Source organism: Myotis lucifugus, unplaced genomic scaffold (assembly GCF_000147115.1).
Source record: "Myotis lucifugus unplaced genomic scaffold, Myoluc2.0 scaffold_253, whole genome shotgun sequence".
Classification (NCBI taxonomy): domain Eukaryota; kingdom Metazoa; phylum Chordata; class Mammalia; order Chiroptera; family Vespertilionidae; genus Myotis; species Myotis lucifugus.
In genome coordinates this window covers 1377409-1396226 of record NW_005871301.1, presented here as the reverse complement: position 1 = coordinate 1396226, position 18818 = coordinate 1377409, and the positions used below count along the sequence as shown (strand labels likewise).

The following is an 18818-nucleotide window of genomic DNA, read 5'->3' as shown; positions in this document are numbered from 1 at the left end:
CCCCCTCTGCCCTCGCAGCGCCTACCGCTTCGGCTTTCCGTGATGGCAACGGAGCCACCGTCCCCCCTTCGGCTCGAGGCGCCCGGCCCCCCCAGACGTGCGGACCCCACCGGCGAGCGAGGCGGACTCCGAGAGCACCCGAAACCGGCGGGCGGCACGCTCCGCTTCCTCAACGGCTGCGTGCCCCTCTCGCATCAGGTGGCCGGGCACATGTACGGGAAGGACAAAGTGGGTAAGTGGGGGCGGCGCGGGGCTGCGGGAGCCCGGGGCCGGGCTGGACGCCCCCCGGGTCCGCGCGCGGGCCTCTTCCGCCCTCCCCCGGAGCCTGGCGACCCGGGCCGCGGGGTCCCGAAAAGTGGGGCGATCCCAGGGCGTGGGGCGCCGGGCTGGCAGCTGGAGGTGGCGGGGGAGAGGGAGGAGTGCCTGGCCTCCTCCCCAGGGAGGGCGCGTGTTGATTGGAGGCGGCGTTGTTGGAGAAAATAAGGAACTTTAATTGGACTGGATGGGGAAGTAAATTCTCCCCCGAGCACGAGGTCTGTTTATTATGAGCGGGTAGCGATTGCAACCGGGAAGGAATGAGATGCAGATGATGCTAATCTAGTGCTTTTTGCAGTGCATAGCTGGAGGGTAGGGGAAAACATGGGGCAGAGAGAGAGAGAGAGAGAGAGAGAGAGAGAGAGAGCGCGCGCGCTTGTCTTATCCGGGATCCCTCCCTGCCCTGGGGAGGTTTTTCTGATAATCTGGTAGATTTCTCCGGGAGGCTTGGTTCCTGGAGCAGAAACTCGGATTCTTGGTAGGAAACAACAGCCCGCTGCTGTGCTAGAATGGCCCACGGATCAGACATTCAGTTATTCTTGATCATCTTTTTATAAGGCTGTATCATGGCATGTGGAATATCTACCGGTTAAAGCACAATACAGGGCCTATCTCCGTTGTTGTTGTTTTTTTCTTCTTCCTCTTGATGATCTCAAGTTCAGCTTAGGAACTCGAACGCACCTAGCTTACTCACACTGGTTTCCTGGGCCACAATGAACTGGGGCGTCTGATGGATGCGTGGGCGAGAAAGGCAGGTCTTAGACCTGGAGGCCACTGGAGACAATTTGGTTTATGCTGGTAAGATGATTTGGGTTTAGGCCGGGCAGGTAATGCTGACATTTTCAGTCAGAATAACTGAGGCTGGTTAGGTCTGGTTAAGTGACAAGCCTAAAGTCACACAGCTGCTGTGTGTTAGGAGGCAGAAACCTAGGGTCCTGCCTCAGGACGGCTTTCCCCACCGTGTATTATTGTGCTTGGAGGTAAAGATGGTGGAAAATGGACCGGCACTCGTTTGAATGTAGGTTATTTCTCGCTGAGCGACACTTCCCACTACGTCTATCTTTACCTCCTTTTCTTTTGTTGAAAGTTGGCATTAATGATAGTGTCGTGTAGTTTGTGTGCCTTTCTCCCCACTCAATTGCGAGTTCCGTGAGGTTGGAGACCAAATCTGCGTATCCCCACAGCCTTGTGCATGGGTCTCAGTTAAACTCCGGGAGGGGAGTGTAGTATGAAAATTGCCCGGTCCTTTAGTACCAGAGAAGGAAATAAGTATCATTCTCAAGGTGTGTATATAGATGTAAGGAAACAGCGTTCTCAAGATGCGTAGCCTATAGTCTCCTGTGCCACTTAAGGTAATGAGAATTTGAGAGTACTTAAGGAGTATTGCTAATAGATGTATACCTATTGATTTATATTGATAATTGTAATGATAATATTCCTAATACACTATTCTAGAGGCCCGAATAAATCATTGTTTCCTAAGGGTACCTAGAGATCTACTTCTGGGTAAAGGAGAAGAGATAAGCAAAAAAACCCCAACATAAGCACAGTCTTCGATGATTGTCACTTAAGACTGTAACCACTGCTTATCAAAGTATGTAATAGTGAGCCTATTCAGAGAGTTGTCTCTGACTCATTACAAATGTACCTTGAATGTGACTTACAACTACATTGGGAACAGTGGCTGAAGAATTTGTCACTCAAATTACCTAAGTAAGAGTAATTTAGATTCTAGAGGAAGGAGTCCATTCAACTTAAAATAAACTTTTTTCAATTTTGTAAGACTTTTTTGTAAGACTAAGGGACTGTCTTTGTATCACCAGTACACAATGCCTCAAACATACTATGCTATTTAATAAATGTTTGATGAATTTAATTCTCATTTATTTACACAATCTTGCTTATATTGTTAGTGAAAGGACACTATGACAATCTTCCCTATTCTTAAAATGCATAACAAGATGGTCAGTAATTCAGAGCTCAAGAATTTATGTCTCTCTACTATAACAAAGCACGTAAGAGTTGTCAAGTAGATCATGTAGGTCATAGTTTGGTTTGGCTGTCAACTGAAATTCTCAGAATAAACTTTCTTAAAAACCTTGTGTGAATATTTGTCTAAAATGTTTGTTACTATCGGTACGTAACCAGAGTTTTCCGATTTAGGGTTGGTATCTTAGTGATTTTCAAAAAGGAGTTGTTGGTGTGAATGAAAAAACTGTTCAGGAAAGTAACCTAACAGTGTGATCTGATCATAAATTCCTAACTGGGCAGGTCATGGTAGGTGTATAACTTTAGTAAAAGATTTATCTTTGCCTTAAGCAAGCCCTGTCCATTGTTTTTTTGCTAAGATTAACACATTTTTTAAATAACCACCCTCTAGTCTAGAGAGCACGTAATCTTGTTAACTCTCCTGTAATTCTCTCCTTGCTTTCTTCCTCCTTTATGTAATCTTCCTTAATTTCAAATACATAAAAGAAACTGAAAATTGCCATTCTTCAGAGTATTTGAAATCTTGCTTCCCAGCAATTGTCATCAGTTTTTGCTTGAATGAACACATAAAAATTCTCTACCGGTTTGGATGTTTTTTACATCGACATTGCCTTTGTTAAATTAAAAATTAAGAACATGGAACCAATAGCATAACAGTACTTGAACAGAAAAATAGATCTTGGTATAGTTAATTGACAGTATTTTATAGTTCTGATATCAGTTGTATTTTATGTTCTTCACTCACATCCTATTTCATCAAAGTACATTGAATTTTTCTAAGAACAATAGTTGTTTTTTTTTAATTGTAAAAGTAGTACATGATCTTTTAGGAAAAAAAATTCAAGGAGTAAACCAGTATAGTAGTACCCTTCCCCCTATTCTCTCAACTGCAATAGCTGGTAACTATTTCTGGTGTATCCTTTCAAGCCTTTGTTTCTGGGCACATACATAAACACATAACACATTTCAGACTTTTCTTATAAACATATATAAGCAACTTTTTGTTTTTAGTCTGTATTTTATCATGTAGTATATCCATATTTTTGTACCTAGGATATACTTCATTCTTTTAAAAAATTGTGTTGTATTCTATAGTGTAGATATATCACAATTTATTCCTCTTGTGTTGGATTTTTATATTTTTATCATTTTGTTATTATATTATGTATTAAACATTCTTGTATACATTGCATATTGTATAACTCTTTCTGTAGGAAAGTTTCACAAATGTGTAATTGTTAGCAATTTAAATTCCCAAACTTCACCAAAGTTAGCATAAAGTCCTTTTTGTTTTAATATATAACATGTACCATTAATTTCTTTCAAAAGTCCTTAAAGATTTAAACAAATAGTTGATATCTCATATTTGTGCCCTGGTCCACTTTAGGATATAGAATAAGGTAGTCTATAGGGAAAAGGGATTCAAACTGATACTGTTTTTTGGGAAAAACCCACAACTTTTTTAGTTTACTGGTTTATTTTATTAAATATCCTCTGAAACTAATTGACTTAAAATAATTTCAAACTTACAGAAAAGTTGTAAGAATAATACAGAGAACTTAACGTTTTTCTGAATTTTTGACTATGCATTTATTTTTTTCCTGAACTATTTACTTAAGTGTATATATCTGTAACTACAGCACACTTATAAAATACTAGAGGCCCAGTCAACGAAATTTGTGCACAGGTAGGGTTCCTAGTGACTGCTGCTGCTGCCGCTGCCGCTGGCTGCCACTAGCAGGGCCAGAGAGGGGGAGAGGGGGAGTGAGGGGAGGGGCCAGTCGGCCTGGCCCCTGGTCGAACTTTTGGGTCAGGGGACAATTTGCATATTAGGCTTTTATTATATAGGATAGGAAATTTAACAGTGATACAATGCTCTTATCTAATCTATAGTCCATATTCCAATTTTTCAGCTGTTCCAATAATGTCTTTCATCGTACTTGTTTTTGTCTTCACAGGATCTAGTTCAGGATCATTTATTGCATTTAGTTGTCATGTCTCTTAGATTCCTCTAATTTGTATCAGTTCCCCAGCCTTTCTTTGTCTTTTATAACATTGTCATTTTTTAAGAATATAGGCTAGTTATTTATGAGATATTCTTTAATTTGGATTTCTGATGGGTTCTCATGATGAAATTCAGGTAATGCATTTCTGGTTGGAATATTATACAAGTGTATCCTATTTATTTTTAAAACATTTTTTATTGATGTTTAGAGAGAGGAAGGGAGAGGGAGAAAGAGAAACATGATGTGAGAGCGAGGCATCCATCTGCTGTCTCCTGCATGTCCCCTACGTGGGATTGTGCCCGTAACCAGGGCATGTGTCATTATGGAGAATCAAGCCAGCAACCTTTCTGTGCACAGATCGAGGTCCAACCAACTAAGCCACACCTGCCAGGGCCTAGTGTATCCTCTTTAAGGTATCACATCTGGAGGCTCACAATGTCCATCTGCCCATTATTAAATTTGATCATCTGGCCCAAGTGTGGTCTGGCTTCTCCAGTATATTGTTAATATTTTCCCCCTTTCAACTAATAAGCGTCTGTGGGGAAATGTTTTAATTTTAAGATCATACAGATATCTGGATCCTCATCATACTTTACCCCTAGATTTGGCATCTATTGTTGATTCTTGCCTAATAATTTTTCTAGTGGAAAAATTAGTATTTTCTTCTGGTTCTACCACTCCCTCTATGTTAATAATCAGCATTTCATATTGATACTTTCCCTTGTACCGAGGGTATGTGGTTGGAAACTCTTAAAAAGTTATTTGGATTAGGGCTTTTGGGGGGTTTATTTTTAGCTCCCCCTTCTCTATGGTCATATTCTTTTGAAGTACAGTTGGATTCGTTTGTTTCTGTTTAAACTTAGTTCTTCATGTTTCTGTTTAAACTTAGTTCTTAGTTTATTTAGCTAGATATTTTTGAAAGCCTATTAAAAAAGTCAAACTTTACATAAAGGTATATCAGAAGTGTCACGCCGTTCCTTATCACTGTACCCCATTCCTTAGCATCCCTTGTAGGTAACCAGTTTATTGTGTTTTGATTTTTCATTTCTGTTTTTTGTTACAGAAAGAAGCAGATCTATATAGGTCTTCTCATTTCTCTTTTCAAAACAAAAACCAGGGTGCTATATATATTGTTTTGTATTTTGCTTTTTAAACTTAACAGTATATCCTAGAAGTCAGTAATATCAGTTCATGGACAGCTTCCTCATAACTCAGTTGTATTCCATTGTGCACATATACCCCATTCTTTTCAGTCAGTTATCTGGATTTGCTTTTGGACTTTCATGTATTTACTTTCACTGATTTGTTAATCCTAGAAATAATACCTCACTGTCTTGATTCAAGTTGCTTTAGAATAAGTCTTGATGTACTGAAGAGTAAGCATTCCACTTCGTTTTCAAGGTTATCTTGACTTTTTCTGGACCTTTGCATTTCCTTATAGATTTTAAATCAACATATCATTTTTCACAAGAAACATAGTAAGATTTTGTATCTGCTTTGAATCTACATATTGCTTTTGTATCTGTTTTGAATCTACATATCATTTTCTGTGGTGTATGATAATGATTTTGCAGAACCATTTAAGACTAACTTATAAGCATCATGATTCCTTCCCTCTAAATAACTAAGTGTATGTCTCTTTTAAGAAAAGAATGTTTTCTTAATCATGAGAAAATTATCAAGTTCAGAATTTTTAACATTTGGCTTTTACCATTATCCTATAATATCCGTTTATAGCAATTTTCCCCCATCCGGGATCACACATTGCACTTAGTTGTTATGACTCCATAGGCATTTGGAACAGTTTTTTATCTTTTCTTTATTTTTCATAACCATGAAATATTTGAACAGTATAGGCATATGGGTTTTTATTTTTTTAAAATATATTTTATTGATTTTTTTTTGCAGAGAGGAAGGGAGAGGGATAGAGAGTTAGAAACATCGATGAGAGAGAAACATCAATCAGCTGCCTCCTGCACAACCCCACTGGGGATGTACCCGCAACCAAGGTACATGCCCTTGACCAGAATTGAACCCAGGACCCTTGAGTCCACAGGCTGATGCTCTATCCACTGAGCCAAACTGGTTAGGGTGCATATGGGTTTTTAGAATATCCTTTAAATTAAGTTTGTCAGGCTGTTGTCTCATGATTGGATTCAGATAAATGCATTTTTGATAAAATATATATTAGTTATGTTGTATTCTTGGACCATCATATCATAAGACACAGAATGTCAGTTGCATTACTGGATGTAACTTTGATTTCCTGGGTAAGTGTTGTCTGCCATATTTTCCACTGTAAAGTTTTCATTTTTCCTATTGTAATGAAGTAATTATTTAGAGGAATATTTTGAGACTGTTAAATATCCTGTTCCTAATCAAAGTTTTCACCCAGTGTTAAAAGCATCCATTGACGATATCTGACCAACTTACTTATTGCTATGATAGTTGCAAAATGGTAATATTCAGTCATTCCTGTTACATTTGTTAGTTGGTATTTTCCTTTAGTTTCCCTTCTCTCCTTTCTTCTTTCTCCTTCCTTCCTTCCTTCCTTCCTTCCTTCCTTCCTTCCTCCCTCCCTCCCTCCCTCCCTCCCTCCCTCCCCTCCCCCTCTCTCTCTCTTTCTCATTCATTCATTCATTCATTCATTATTAGGTTTGACTAATAGTCTTTTCAAACTTAGCCATTATTGTTGCTGCTCATTTTGATGCTCATGTTGTCTCAGATTTGGGCAGTGGGAGCTTTTTCAAGCTGGATCCTGTGTCTTTTAAACATTTCCCTTTTTTTTCTTTGAAAGCATTTTCTCACTTTCTGCCATAATAAGATGTTTGATGTTCATCTTATACTTTCCCTGTCCCAGCCCTGGAATGAGCCAATTTTTCTTCAAGAAATCTGGTTCCTTTAGGGGTAAATGGTATTTAAAACTAAGATCGAGCACTGGGTATACCATTGCTCCTTGTGTGTAGCTGCTGTTTGTCTTCTCAGCAGATTGGACTAAGAAGTACATAATTTTGTATTCTTAAAAATTTGAGTTTATATTTACCTATAATTTAAAGCTAATACTGCAGGGTTCTTCTTTGCTTCTTCTATATTTGTGTCTCCTTTTTTTCTCATTGAGAGCCCTGTCCCCTCAAAACATCAACATACTTACTAATTTTGAAATATTTAAATGAACCTTGCATTCCTGGAATAAAGTCCACATGGTCATGATAAATTACCCTGTATATATTGCTGGATTAGGTTTACTAATGTTTTATTAAAGATTTCTGTGACTATGTTCATTTGAGAGAATGGTCTGTAATTTTTTTTAAGCCTTTGTTGGGGTTTTAAAAAATCAGGAATATGTTGGCTTCACAAAATATGTGGGGAATTGTTTACTATTTTTCTGTTTTTCTGAACAAATTTGGTAAGATTGGTATTTTTTTTCTAAATGTTTGATAGAATTTACTAGTGAAGTATTTCAGCCTATGATTGCCTCCGGATATTTAAAATTGTGAATTCAGTGTTTTTTGTAGACATAGGTCAACTCAGATTTTCCATTTCTTCTTGTGTCAATTTTAATAATTAGTGTCTAAAGGAAAGTATTCATTTCGCCTAAGTTGTTGGGTTTATTGGTGTGAAGTTCATAATTCTCTTATGCTTTTAATGTTTGTCGGATTTGTACTGTTATCTTTTATTTATTCCTGGTAATGGTAATTTATGTTTGCTTTTTCTTTTCTTGATCTGTCTAGCTAGAGGTTTATCAGAGAACCTTTTAGTTTCATTGGCATTTCTCCATTGTCCATTCTTATCTATCTATCTATCTATTTATTTATTTATTTATTTATTTATTTATTTATTTATTTTTGCTCCTGACTTTCCAGTTATTTGGGGTCAATATGTTCTTTTTCTAGCATTTTAGGTTGGAACCATTAAAAAATTTTTTTTGTAAAAAATAAATTTTTATTGATTTCAGAGAGAGGAAGGGAGAGGGAGAGAGAGGTAGAAACATTAATGATGAGAGAGAATCATTGATTGGCTGTTTCCTGAATGCCGAGCCTGAAACCCAGGCATGTGCCCCAACCGGGAATCGGGAATCGAACCACAACCGCCTGGTTCATAGGTCAAGGCTCAACCACTGAGTCATGCCGTCCAGGCTGGAACCTTCTTTTTACTTTTCTAATACAAGCATTTAAAATGACACATTTTCCACTAAGCACTAAGCAGTATTTTTTAGCTGCATTCCACAAATTTTGATATGTTTAGTTTTCATTATCATTTAGCAAAAAATATTTTCTAATATTTATCCCTTCTGAATTTTGATTCATGGATTAAATAGAAGTGTATTTACCTTTATTCTATTTGGTATTTTTCCAAATATGTTACTGTTATTTCCATTACGGTCAGAGAATAATCTCTATGTGATTTTAATTCCTTTCGATTTTATCGTCCAGCATGTGGTAAGTCTTGGTAGATGTTCCATTTGTCCAGGAAAAAACATATAATCTGTACTATGTAGCATTCTTTGTCAGTATGGCCAAGTTGTCTGATACTGTTGTTCATGTTTTAGGGAAGAGGGGGTGGAATTCTAATGATAGTTTTCTCAGACTGATATTCCACAGATTTTGTGGGTACTTTCTTCTGATTGTTTTCTACTTTCTTTTTTTTTTCCTGTTTCAATTTGAGTAATTTCTGTTAACCTGTCATTAAATTCACTGATTCCTTCCTCTGCTACTTTGTGTCTACTGATGAGCCCATAGAAAGCATTTTTGTCTCTGTTATATGTTTTTTATGACTAATATTCTATTTACTCAAAATTCCTCTCTACTGAAATTCCTTATCTTTTCATGCATCTGTCTACTGCCTTTTCTGTTATAACCTTTAACATATTAGTTATGGTTATTTTAAGCGTCTTTGATAATTACAACATCAGTGTCACCTCAAACTGTTCTATTCGTTGCATTATCTTTTGACATTGATTTTTTACCCTTGCTTTTTCATATGTCTTATAATTTTTTTTATTAAATTCTAGACATTATGTGTAGGATTTAAACAACTTATGCAAACAGTATTTTTGCCTGAAATTAAAATATCTGTTCTGCTAGACTATTAATGTTGGTGATTGAACCAGTTTAGTCAGTAAAACAAGTTTGAATTTTGTAGTTGTTATGGTTACCTTCTGTTATGGACTGAATGTTGTGTTCCCTAAAATTCATATGTTAAAAAAACAACAACCCCCAATATGATTGTATTTGGAGATAGGGCTTTAACGGAGGTAATTAAGATTAATGAGGTCACCAGGGTGGGGGCATGATCCAGTGGGATTCTTGTTCTTATAAAAAGAGGCATGAGAGAGTGTTTTCTCTCTCACACTCTCACCCTCTTCCCTGCCCCCCTCCCACTCTTCCTCTACCTCATTGCCTTCTCCCCTACAATTCGAGAACAAAGTGAGAAGGCTACAATCCAGGATTACAGCTCTTACCAGGAGCCAAATTGGTTGGCACCTTGAACTGGGACTTTTAGCCTCTAGAACTGTGAGAAAGTAAATATTTGCTCTTTAAGCCATATGTCCATGGTATTTTGTTACGGAAGCCCGAGTAGACTAATACACTTTCAGTGCTCCGTGGGCTTGAAATTCCTCTGTTATCCTATACTAGAGGCCCGGTGCACCAATTTGTGCACCAGTGGGGTCCCTTGGCCTGGCCTGTAGGATTGGGCTGAAACCAGCTCTCTGACATCCCCCAAGAGGTCCCAGATTGTGAGGGGGCACAGGCCAGGTGCACGATCGGGGTCGGGAAGGGACCACAGGAGGGCTCCAGGGCATGTCTGGCCTGCCTCGCTCAGTCCTTACCCCAACAGCAAGCTAACCTATACCGGTTGGAGCATCTGCCCCCTGGTGGTCAGTGCACGTCATAGTGACCGGTCTTCCCCCTGGTGGTCAGTGCACATGATAGCAAGGGATTGAGTGGCCTTAGCATATCATTAGCATATTACGCTTTGATTGGTTGAACGGACGACTGGACACTTAGCATATTAGGCTTTTATTATTTAGGATAGTAAAAGGCTAATATGCAAATGGACCAAACGGCATATTACACTTTGATTGGTTGAATGGAACGACCAGTCGCTATGACATGCACTGACCACCAGTGGGCAGACGCTCAATGTAGGAGCTGCCCCCTGGTGGTCAGTGCACTCCCACAGGGGGAGCGCCGCTCAGCCAGAAGCCCTGAGGCAGGCTCACAGCCTCTCCCACCTCCACAGCAGTGCTAAGGATGTCCGACTGATGGCTTAGGCAGAGAGTGGGCCTAAGCTGTCAGTCGGACATCCCCTGAGGGCTCCTGGACTGTGGACTGTGAGGGTGCAGGCTGGGCTGAGGGGACCCCCCCCCAAGTGCATGAATTTTGTGCACCGGGCCTCTAGTAATCTTATGTTTAGAGAGGCTGATTTGCCAAAGGATTTTTTTCCCCCCAGTATTCCTGTTTAACTCTCTGCTTTAGATCTTTTTTACAATTTCTGTTTCTCTCCTGAACACAATTAGTGTTTCCCAATAGATGAAATACCTCATCTATTCAGCATTTATAGTCATTTTTTTCTATAACTTTTTTACATGTTTATAATCATTTTAACATCTTTGTTTGCTGATTAAAATTACTTAGTCATCTGTCAACTTCTGTGTTTGTCAGTTGACTTTGTTTTCTCTTGGTTATGCATCACGTTTTATTGATTTTTTTATTGGATTTATTCACATTTTATTTAAAGAACAGCAGGGAATTTTTTTCCCCACAAAGAGTATAAGTCCTTTCCTCTGATAAGGTAAGAGGCTGATAAGCCATATTCTTCCTAGAATTTAGTTAAGCTGATGCTGGGCTACAGTCTTAGATTTAGTATTTCTGTTATTGACTCAGTCTCGCCTCCCCCCCTCCTCCCCTTTTAAATCTTGATACTTTTTCAGGTGGGAGGGATTTGTCTGCAGTTTAAAATACTGTTGGTTTATTTTTGGATTCTGGAATTCATTCACAGGGCGAATGCCAGGGATTACCATATTCTCTTACATGGCTACTTTTTCTGAAAAATTAGATGGGGTATGTTGCAGAGTGAGTAGTGTGGGAGAATTGCTGGACCAAGCAATCCGTTAGAACTATTGTCTCTAATCCATCCTGCTACCACATTGTTGTGCACACTCAAGCTGATTTTTGCTTGCCTGTCAAAATGTGTTTAATGGCAGGTGCACCTGTATGTAGACTAGGTGCCTGTCCCAAGGAAGAGAAGCTGCCATGGTTCTCTCCTCATTTCTGAATGCTCCATGTTCGCCACCTTCTGGAATTGAGTTCATCAAGGTTTCTTTTTATCTTTCACTCTTCATTGGCTCATAGAAAATGTCTCTTAACCATGGGAGTGAAGGTCTTGTTCTACATATCCTAACCTTCAGAATTAGACTTTCTCTTCACTAATTTTTAGTTATTATTAGACTATTTCTTAAAGTCTCCAGGTCCTTTGACTGCTTACCAACCAATGTTATCCACATGGTTTATATTTACCTAGTCTATATCTAGGTATTAAAACAACTTAATTACTGCAATCTTAAATTGAGACTCTCTGCTTCTTTTGATTAATTTTTGCATTTTTATTATGATTAAAAATTCCTGACACTTGGCAACAGCAATAGAAACTAAGTGGCATACTTTATCAAAGTTTTAAATAGATTTATTTGGACTTGTTATTGTGTTCTAACTAACATGATTTCGTGAAAACTCAATATATGAAAATTTAAGATTTTAACATACTTTTGGGAATGAGTCTTCATGGTATAGGGACAGGGCCAGTGCTAGGACATGACTTTAGAAAAAGGCTCCTTCTTTGAGTGGGCTGATTACAAAAAGGTGCCCCTTCCTGCTTCTGACTTGGTGCCCCACTTTCCCGTTGGCTAGATGCCCTCATTCTATCTTTGCAACTGTACACAGTACATCTGAATCAAGAAAAAAAAATGTGCTTTCTTATAACAGATGAGAGAAACTTATAAGAAATTACAAAGTAGAAGATTCATATTGGTCCACCGTTAACATTTTTTTCTCTATAAAAGTGAGATCGATTTTTGCTACTGCTTTTAACTTGCTTCTTGTTTAACTATAAATTAACATCTCCCGGAAAGTCTGAAGGAGCTATAAAGGAATAGTTGTGGAGACAATAAAACCAAGCTATTTAGAATTTGTGTTCTGGTGCTTTGCATAGAACAAGCACTGAAACATGTTGGTTGAATGTTAAAATTTCTGAAATAAGTAAAAGGAAACCCTTAAATTTATGAAAGTCGTTTATCTCTAACTTCAGGAACAAATCTAAATCTATTCTAGGATGCAAGATACACTATTACTAAAGCATTAAAAAATATAGTATCTGATTTTTGTTCTATAGGTATCTTGCAACATCCAGATGGCACAGTTTTGAAACAGCTACAGCCACCTCCAAGGGGCCCAAGAGAGTTAGAATTCTATAATATGGTAAGTGAGGTAAGATTTGTTTGTTGTATTCATAGTGGTTTTCAGTTTTCTGGTGGTGACTTAGTAAGAAATATATTTGATAGCATGTCTTAGTGTAATGTGTGTGTGACTGTAACAAAAGCTTAATGAAATATAACGCTTACCTTTACTGATGCAGCTTAGTATTTTCTATTCCGATCCACTAAATTGATTTTTATTAATGGGTTGTGACCTACATTTTGAAAAACGCCTGAGAGACTGTTTATATTTCTCAGAAATGCTGAGTTTAAATGTTTTCACGATAGGATTTCTTAGCCTAGTGCTGATGTGCACTGTAAATCTCCAAAGCAGGGTGGTAAGGGACAGACTTAACATCTAATGAACCATATGACTAGGAGCACCACCTCTGTCTAGTTACAAAACATTTTCATCACCTAAAGAAAACCCTGTAACTCGGAAGGCATGATGCTTTGTTCCTCCCTCCTCCCAATCCCTGGCAACCACCAGTCTGTTTATACAATAGGTGACCTTTTGTGTCCAGTTTCTTTTTGGTCTCATATTTTTAAAGTGCGCCTATATTATAGTGTGCATTAGTACTTTGTTCCTTTTTATGGCTGAGTAATATTCCGTTACACTTACCACATTTTGTGCTTTTGGTGTCATTTATCCATTGATGTACCTTTGGGCTGTTTCTACGTTTTGGCCTTTGTAAGTAGAGCTCCTATGAACATTCATGTACAAATATATGTTTGAGTACCTGTTTCCAATTTTTTTTTGGTATATATCTAAGACTGGAATTGCTGGGTCATATGATAATTCTACATTTAGCTTTTTGAGGAACTGTCAAATGTTTAACAAAGTGGCTGCACCATTTGACATTTCCATAGCAATGTATGAGGGTTCTAATTTCTCTACATCCTCACCAGCACTTCTTAGTTTTCTTTCTTAAGGGCCATCCAAGTGAGTGTGATGTGTTGTTACCTCATTGTGGTATATTTTAATTGCATTTCCTTAATGGCTAATGATGTTGGTCATTTTTTCATGTGCTTACTGACCATGTCTAAATCCTCTCTGGAGTAATGTCTGTTTAGATCCTTTGTTCATTTCTTCATTGGGATGTCTTTTATTTAGTCACTAGAGGCCCCGATGTGCAAAATTCGTGCAAGGGGCTTGGCCCTTGCAGCCCCCGCTTCGACCGGAAGGTTGTTTGGCTGTCCAGTCTAATTAGCATATTATGCGTTTATTATTATAAATAGAAATTCTTTACATATTCTAGATACAAGTCCCTTGTCAGATATATGATTTACAAATATATTCTCCCATTCTTTGGGTTGTCTTTTCACTTTTTTCATAGTATTCTTCGAAGCTTAAAATTTTTAAATATTGAAATTCAGCGTATCTTTTTTCTTTTTTTTGTCTCGTGCTTTTGGTGTCATATCTAAAGTTACATTTTCTTCTAAATGCTATGATGTTAGCTCTTAAGTTTAGGTACAAGTAAAAAGATACAAGCTAAAGTTAAAAAACAAGTACTGTTATACATGCTTTACCATTATTAACTCATTTAAACCTCACAACTACCTATGAGATAAGTATTCTTAGCTTCATTTTATACATGTGTACATTAAGGCATGATTAGTTTAAATAATTTGATCATGATCATGCTAAAGTAAATGGTGGTCCCAGGATTTGAATGTAGGCAGTCTAAGCTCTAGGATATATGTTGTTAGCTGTTACATAATGTCTCTTTTTTGAAGAAAGTATTTTATATTTACTCTGTAAAAGTCTTGTACGTAATTTGTTGGATTTATTCTAGGTACCTTATTTTTTGTTTCAGTTGTAAACGGTAGTTCTTGAATTAAGTGTTCCAATGATTGCTAATATATAAGAATAAAATAGATATTTATCTAGTGTTCTTTGTCTAGTAATCTTGCTGAATTCTTTTTAACTCATATTTATCTGAGATTCCCTAACAATTTTAATTGTTTTCTATATAGATAATTATATATTTTGTGATTGGAAGTTTTGTTTGTCCTTTTTGAATCCATATACTTCTGTCAAGGACTTCCATTTCAGGGCTCAATAGAAGCAATGATGGGGGTATCTTCCTCTCATATAACAAAAGTGCTTTTAACATTTCCCTGTTAAAATATGTCTTCTTTCTAAAGTTTTGGTAGATACTTCTTCCTAGGTTAAGGAAATTGCCTTTTGTGAGAGTCAAGGTTCTGACAAGAGATAAATTATGTATTCTGTCAGTTTAATAAAGGGATTGTTTACCTAGGCGTGGTCAGAGTTAAGATAATGCTATACCATCCCTGGGCCTCTAAGGGTAAGGAGAGGGAGTGGTTACTGGAACCCAGGGAAGGTAACTTTATGAGAAGGTATGAACTGATAAGGAGGGAACTAGAGAAGTAAATAATCCAACCTCAACTGTCTCCCACTAGTAAGAGAATGACCAGAGGGCAAGGGATCCCACTGATGCAGTTGGTTCAGGTCAGCTTCTTGGGAAGAAAATTGTGGAGGTGGAAAGGGAAAATATATAGCATCCTTTCCATTTTTATTTCAGGAAACAATTTAAAGTATGATATGAATAGGTATTGAATATTTTTGAACTACCTTTTCTGTATCTATTGAAATTAGCATGAGTTTCCTCCTTTAATCTACTAATGTCATAAATGCCGTTATAGCTATCTAATACTATATCACCTTTCATTTTTTGAAATGAAACCTACTAGAATGTCTTTTTTATTTTTAATAATATGAATTACCGAATATTGTTTGCTAGTGTTTTATTTCAGATTTTTTCCAGCCATGCTCATAAATGAGATTGAATTATTATTTTCTTTAAATTTTATCTTTGGTTGATATCAAATTCTTTTAGCTTGATAAAATGAGTTGAGGAGCATTTCTTATTGTATTTTGTGGAAGAATTTTTCACATAAAAGATTTTGTTCCTTAAAGGCTTGATAGAACTTACCTATAAATTTATCAGAGCCTTTTGCCTATCTCGTTTCGTGTGTGTGTGTGTGTGTGTGTGTGTGTATCAGAGAAAAAGGGAGAGGGAGAGAGAAACATTAATAATGAGAGAGAGTCATCCATTGGCTACTTCCTGTACACCCCCTCCTGGGGATCGAGCCTGAAGTCCAGGCAAGTGCCCTGATTGGGAATCGTGGGAATCGAACTGTGACCTCCTGGTTCATAGGTCGATGCTCAATCACTGAGCCACACCTGCTGGGAATGCCTGTCTCTGTTTCTCTTTCTTCCTTTCTCCTTTCCATCCTTCTTCTTTTTTTAATACTCATCCGAGGATATCTTTTCCTGTTGATTTTTAGAGAGAGAGGGAAGGGAGGGGGAGAGAGAGAGAGAGAGAGAGAGAGAGAGATGTGAGAGACACATGTGCCTGTACGGGAGTGGGGGATTGAACCTGCAACCCCAGTATGTGCCCTTGACCAGGAATCGAACCAGCGTCCTCTTGGTGCATGGTTTGATGGTCATCCACTGAGCCAACACTGGCCAGGCATTTTCCATCCTTCTTTTTCCCTTTTATTCTTTTCTTTGTTCCTGGAAAGAGGCATTTAAAAAAAAAGTATTTTATTGATTTTTTACAGAGAGGAAGGGAGAGGGATAGAGAGTTAGAAACATCGATGAGAGAGGAACATCAAACAGCTGCCTCCTGTACACCCCCTAGTGGGGATGTGCCTGCAACCAAGGTACATGCCCCTGACCTGAATCGAACCTGGGACCCTTCAGCCCGCAGGCCGAGGCTCTATCCACTGAGCCAAACCAGTTAGGGCAAGGGGCATATTTTTAACCATAGTGGAGTTTTTCTCTGAGCTCTGTTTGGCTCTCAGTAAAGCAGACCCTTATCTCTTTCCCTCCTCTATGGAGAGGACAACGTGGATTAAGCTGAAAAATTACCTACTAAAAGTGAGAAAGGGATTAGACTACTGCTTGAGAACTGTGGAATTATTTTGAATGTTTTACAAATAGTTGCCTCATCAACAACAAAAAAAGTACTTAGAGAGTGTGTACACCACAACATACTTGTAAAAACACTTTGCATTGTGCTCATATTCCCTTAAATGTTCCCAAAGATGCTCAGCTACTAAGGAGAGGCAGAGACAGCTTGGCGAAAAAGATAAGGGTGAGGGGCGTGGGAGGCTGTGGAAGGAGAAAGCAGCCTTCCAGTTAAACATCAGCCCTCAGTTTAAAGGTCAGTTGTGCACATGCAGACCCCCGGATGTTTATTGGAGTTATGCTTAATCCCTGGATGCCCTGGCCTAGAGTACCATGTAAACATGTGTCCTCCCAAGATTACTCGCCCTACTGATTGTATCTAAAGATAAAAATTCCAATAAAGGCCTAACGAGGCTGGCAATAGAGGCGGCCTGGCTTTTCAGCTGGGGGTCTGCATAAGCACAGGCTTGTTTGGACAGGTCAAGGAATAATTAGGGGCACTGCCTTCGACACTCCCTTGTCTCCCCTAAGTCAGAATTCCACACACTTCCCTTTTATCAGCATGTCCTCCTTACAGACTTTCCAACCAAGTCTCATGCTCCCCAACATCTAGACATGTCTAATATTTTCTAGAATTATTACTGCTTATAAATCAACAAATTAAGTGAGCAATGATTAGAATTACGTTGAGGTAAAGGATATTTTTTAAAAAAAGGTAAAACCACAACTTCCTTACAGATATCAAATATGTACGTGTTAAAGATTTTGTTAAACTTATTATTTAATGAGGGAACTAGGCAGATGTTAAAACTGGTTCAAAAAAAAGTCAAAGAAGCACACATTTATATGAAATAAAGGGAAGTTGAGATGAATTTAGGATTGTTCACTAAACTCCCACCTTCCATGAAAGTTCTGAGAACCTTCCCTGGCCAGAATTTATTTGTAAGAATTATTTTGCATCTGCTAAGAGTTATCTACAGCTTATTTTGTTGTAAAATAGTTCAAGGACAGTGAAAGGCTAGAATTAGATAACCTAAACAATACATAATTTTTCATTGGAAACACAGTGTACTCTTTTTTTTTGCTTATTCAAAATTTTAGATATATTATGATAAACAGTATTATTTTATTTGAGAAAAGTGTAGGGCACTTGTAAAACAGTATAAGAAACTAATATGCAAGTTCTATTTCTCTCTTTCAGGTTTATGCTGCTGATTGTACTGATGGTGTTCTTTTAGAGCTACGAAAATATTTGCCAAAATATTACGGCATCTGGTCACCTCCCACTGCACCAAATGGTAAGTTTTTAGGTAAAAACTTTTATTCTTTTTTTAATTTTATTGATTTTTTACAGAGAGGAAGGGAGAGGGATAGAGAGTTAGAAACATCGATGAGAGAGAAACACCAATCAGCTGCCTCCCGCACACCCCCCCACTGGGGATGTGCTCGCAACCAAGGTACATGCCCTTGACCGGAATCGAACTTGGGACCTTTCAGTCCCCAGGCCGACGCTCTATCCACTAAGCCAAACCGATCAGGGCAAAACTTTTATTCTTAATTCAGGAGAGTAGTTTTATAAAAGGTTTATATAAAAGTGAGCCTAGTATTATAAAAACTGAATACATGTGTGATTTTTTTTCTAATAATTCTCTACTTCATTAAAGAAACTTATTAATACTTTTGCTCTTCATAACCAGTTTCTTAAATGGTATATACAAATTAATGATCAGTCTGTTATAATTGAATGAAAATATATATACTAGTACTTAATACTGTATTAATTTACAGATGTTTGCTTTTTTGTAATTTCTGGGCAATTTTTTTTTTCTCATTTTGAATAGGAAAAAACATCAGGAAATATATTTTCCTTGCATAACTTCCTCCCTGTCTCATATCCCTGTCTCATCCCACACTTCAGGGCTTTAAATTGCAATATTTAAAAAAATACCAGTAAGTTTTATAGAGGACAAACTGATCTATGTAAGGGCACAACATTTCTCTCTCTTAATATTAGTTAATACTTGAAGCAGTATTTGCCACTTCTGGGCCTTTGAGCAGACAGAATTTAATTAAACAAGCAGCTTGGCCAGAACCGGTT

General features: G+C 37.8%; 2 protein-coding genes across 5 annotated transcripts in view; one reads left to right on the top strand and one right to left on the bottom strand.

Annotated features, from left to right (window-relative positions):
* Nucleotides 1-244, bottom strand: part of LOC102422405 (CDGSH iron-sulfur domain-containing protein 1) — a 22282-nt gene extending 22038 nt beyond the window's left edge. Inside the window, exon 1 of the mRNA XM_023762571.1 lies at nucleotides 111-244. The gene's annotated coding sequence lies outside the window, so the exon portion shown is untranslated. The remainder of the gene's footprint in view (nucleotides 1-110) is intronic.
* The window catches only part of IPMK (inositol polyphosphate multikinase), a 29079-nt gene continuing 10267 nt past the window's right edge, over nucleotides 7-18818 (top strand). The window contains exons 1-3 of one of the 4 annotated variants that reach the window (XM_006098892.3): nucleotides 7-232; nucleotides 12702-12787; nucleotides 17922-18018. In XM_006098892.3, the coding sequence (XP_006098954.1) occupies nucleotides 43-232; nucleotides 12702-12787; nucleotides 17922-18018 (373 nt within the window). In that variant the 5' untranslated portion in view covers nucleotides 7-42. Of the gene's footprint in view, nucleotides 233-404; nucleotides 1114-12701; nucleotides 12797-17921; nucleotides 18019-18818 lie in introns of those variants that run through there. The other 3 variants (XM_014464452.2, XM_023762567.1, XM_023762569.1) reach the window with 3 other exon arrangements.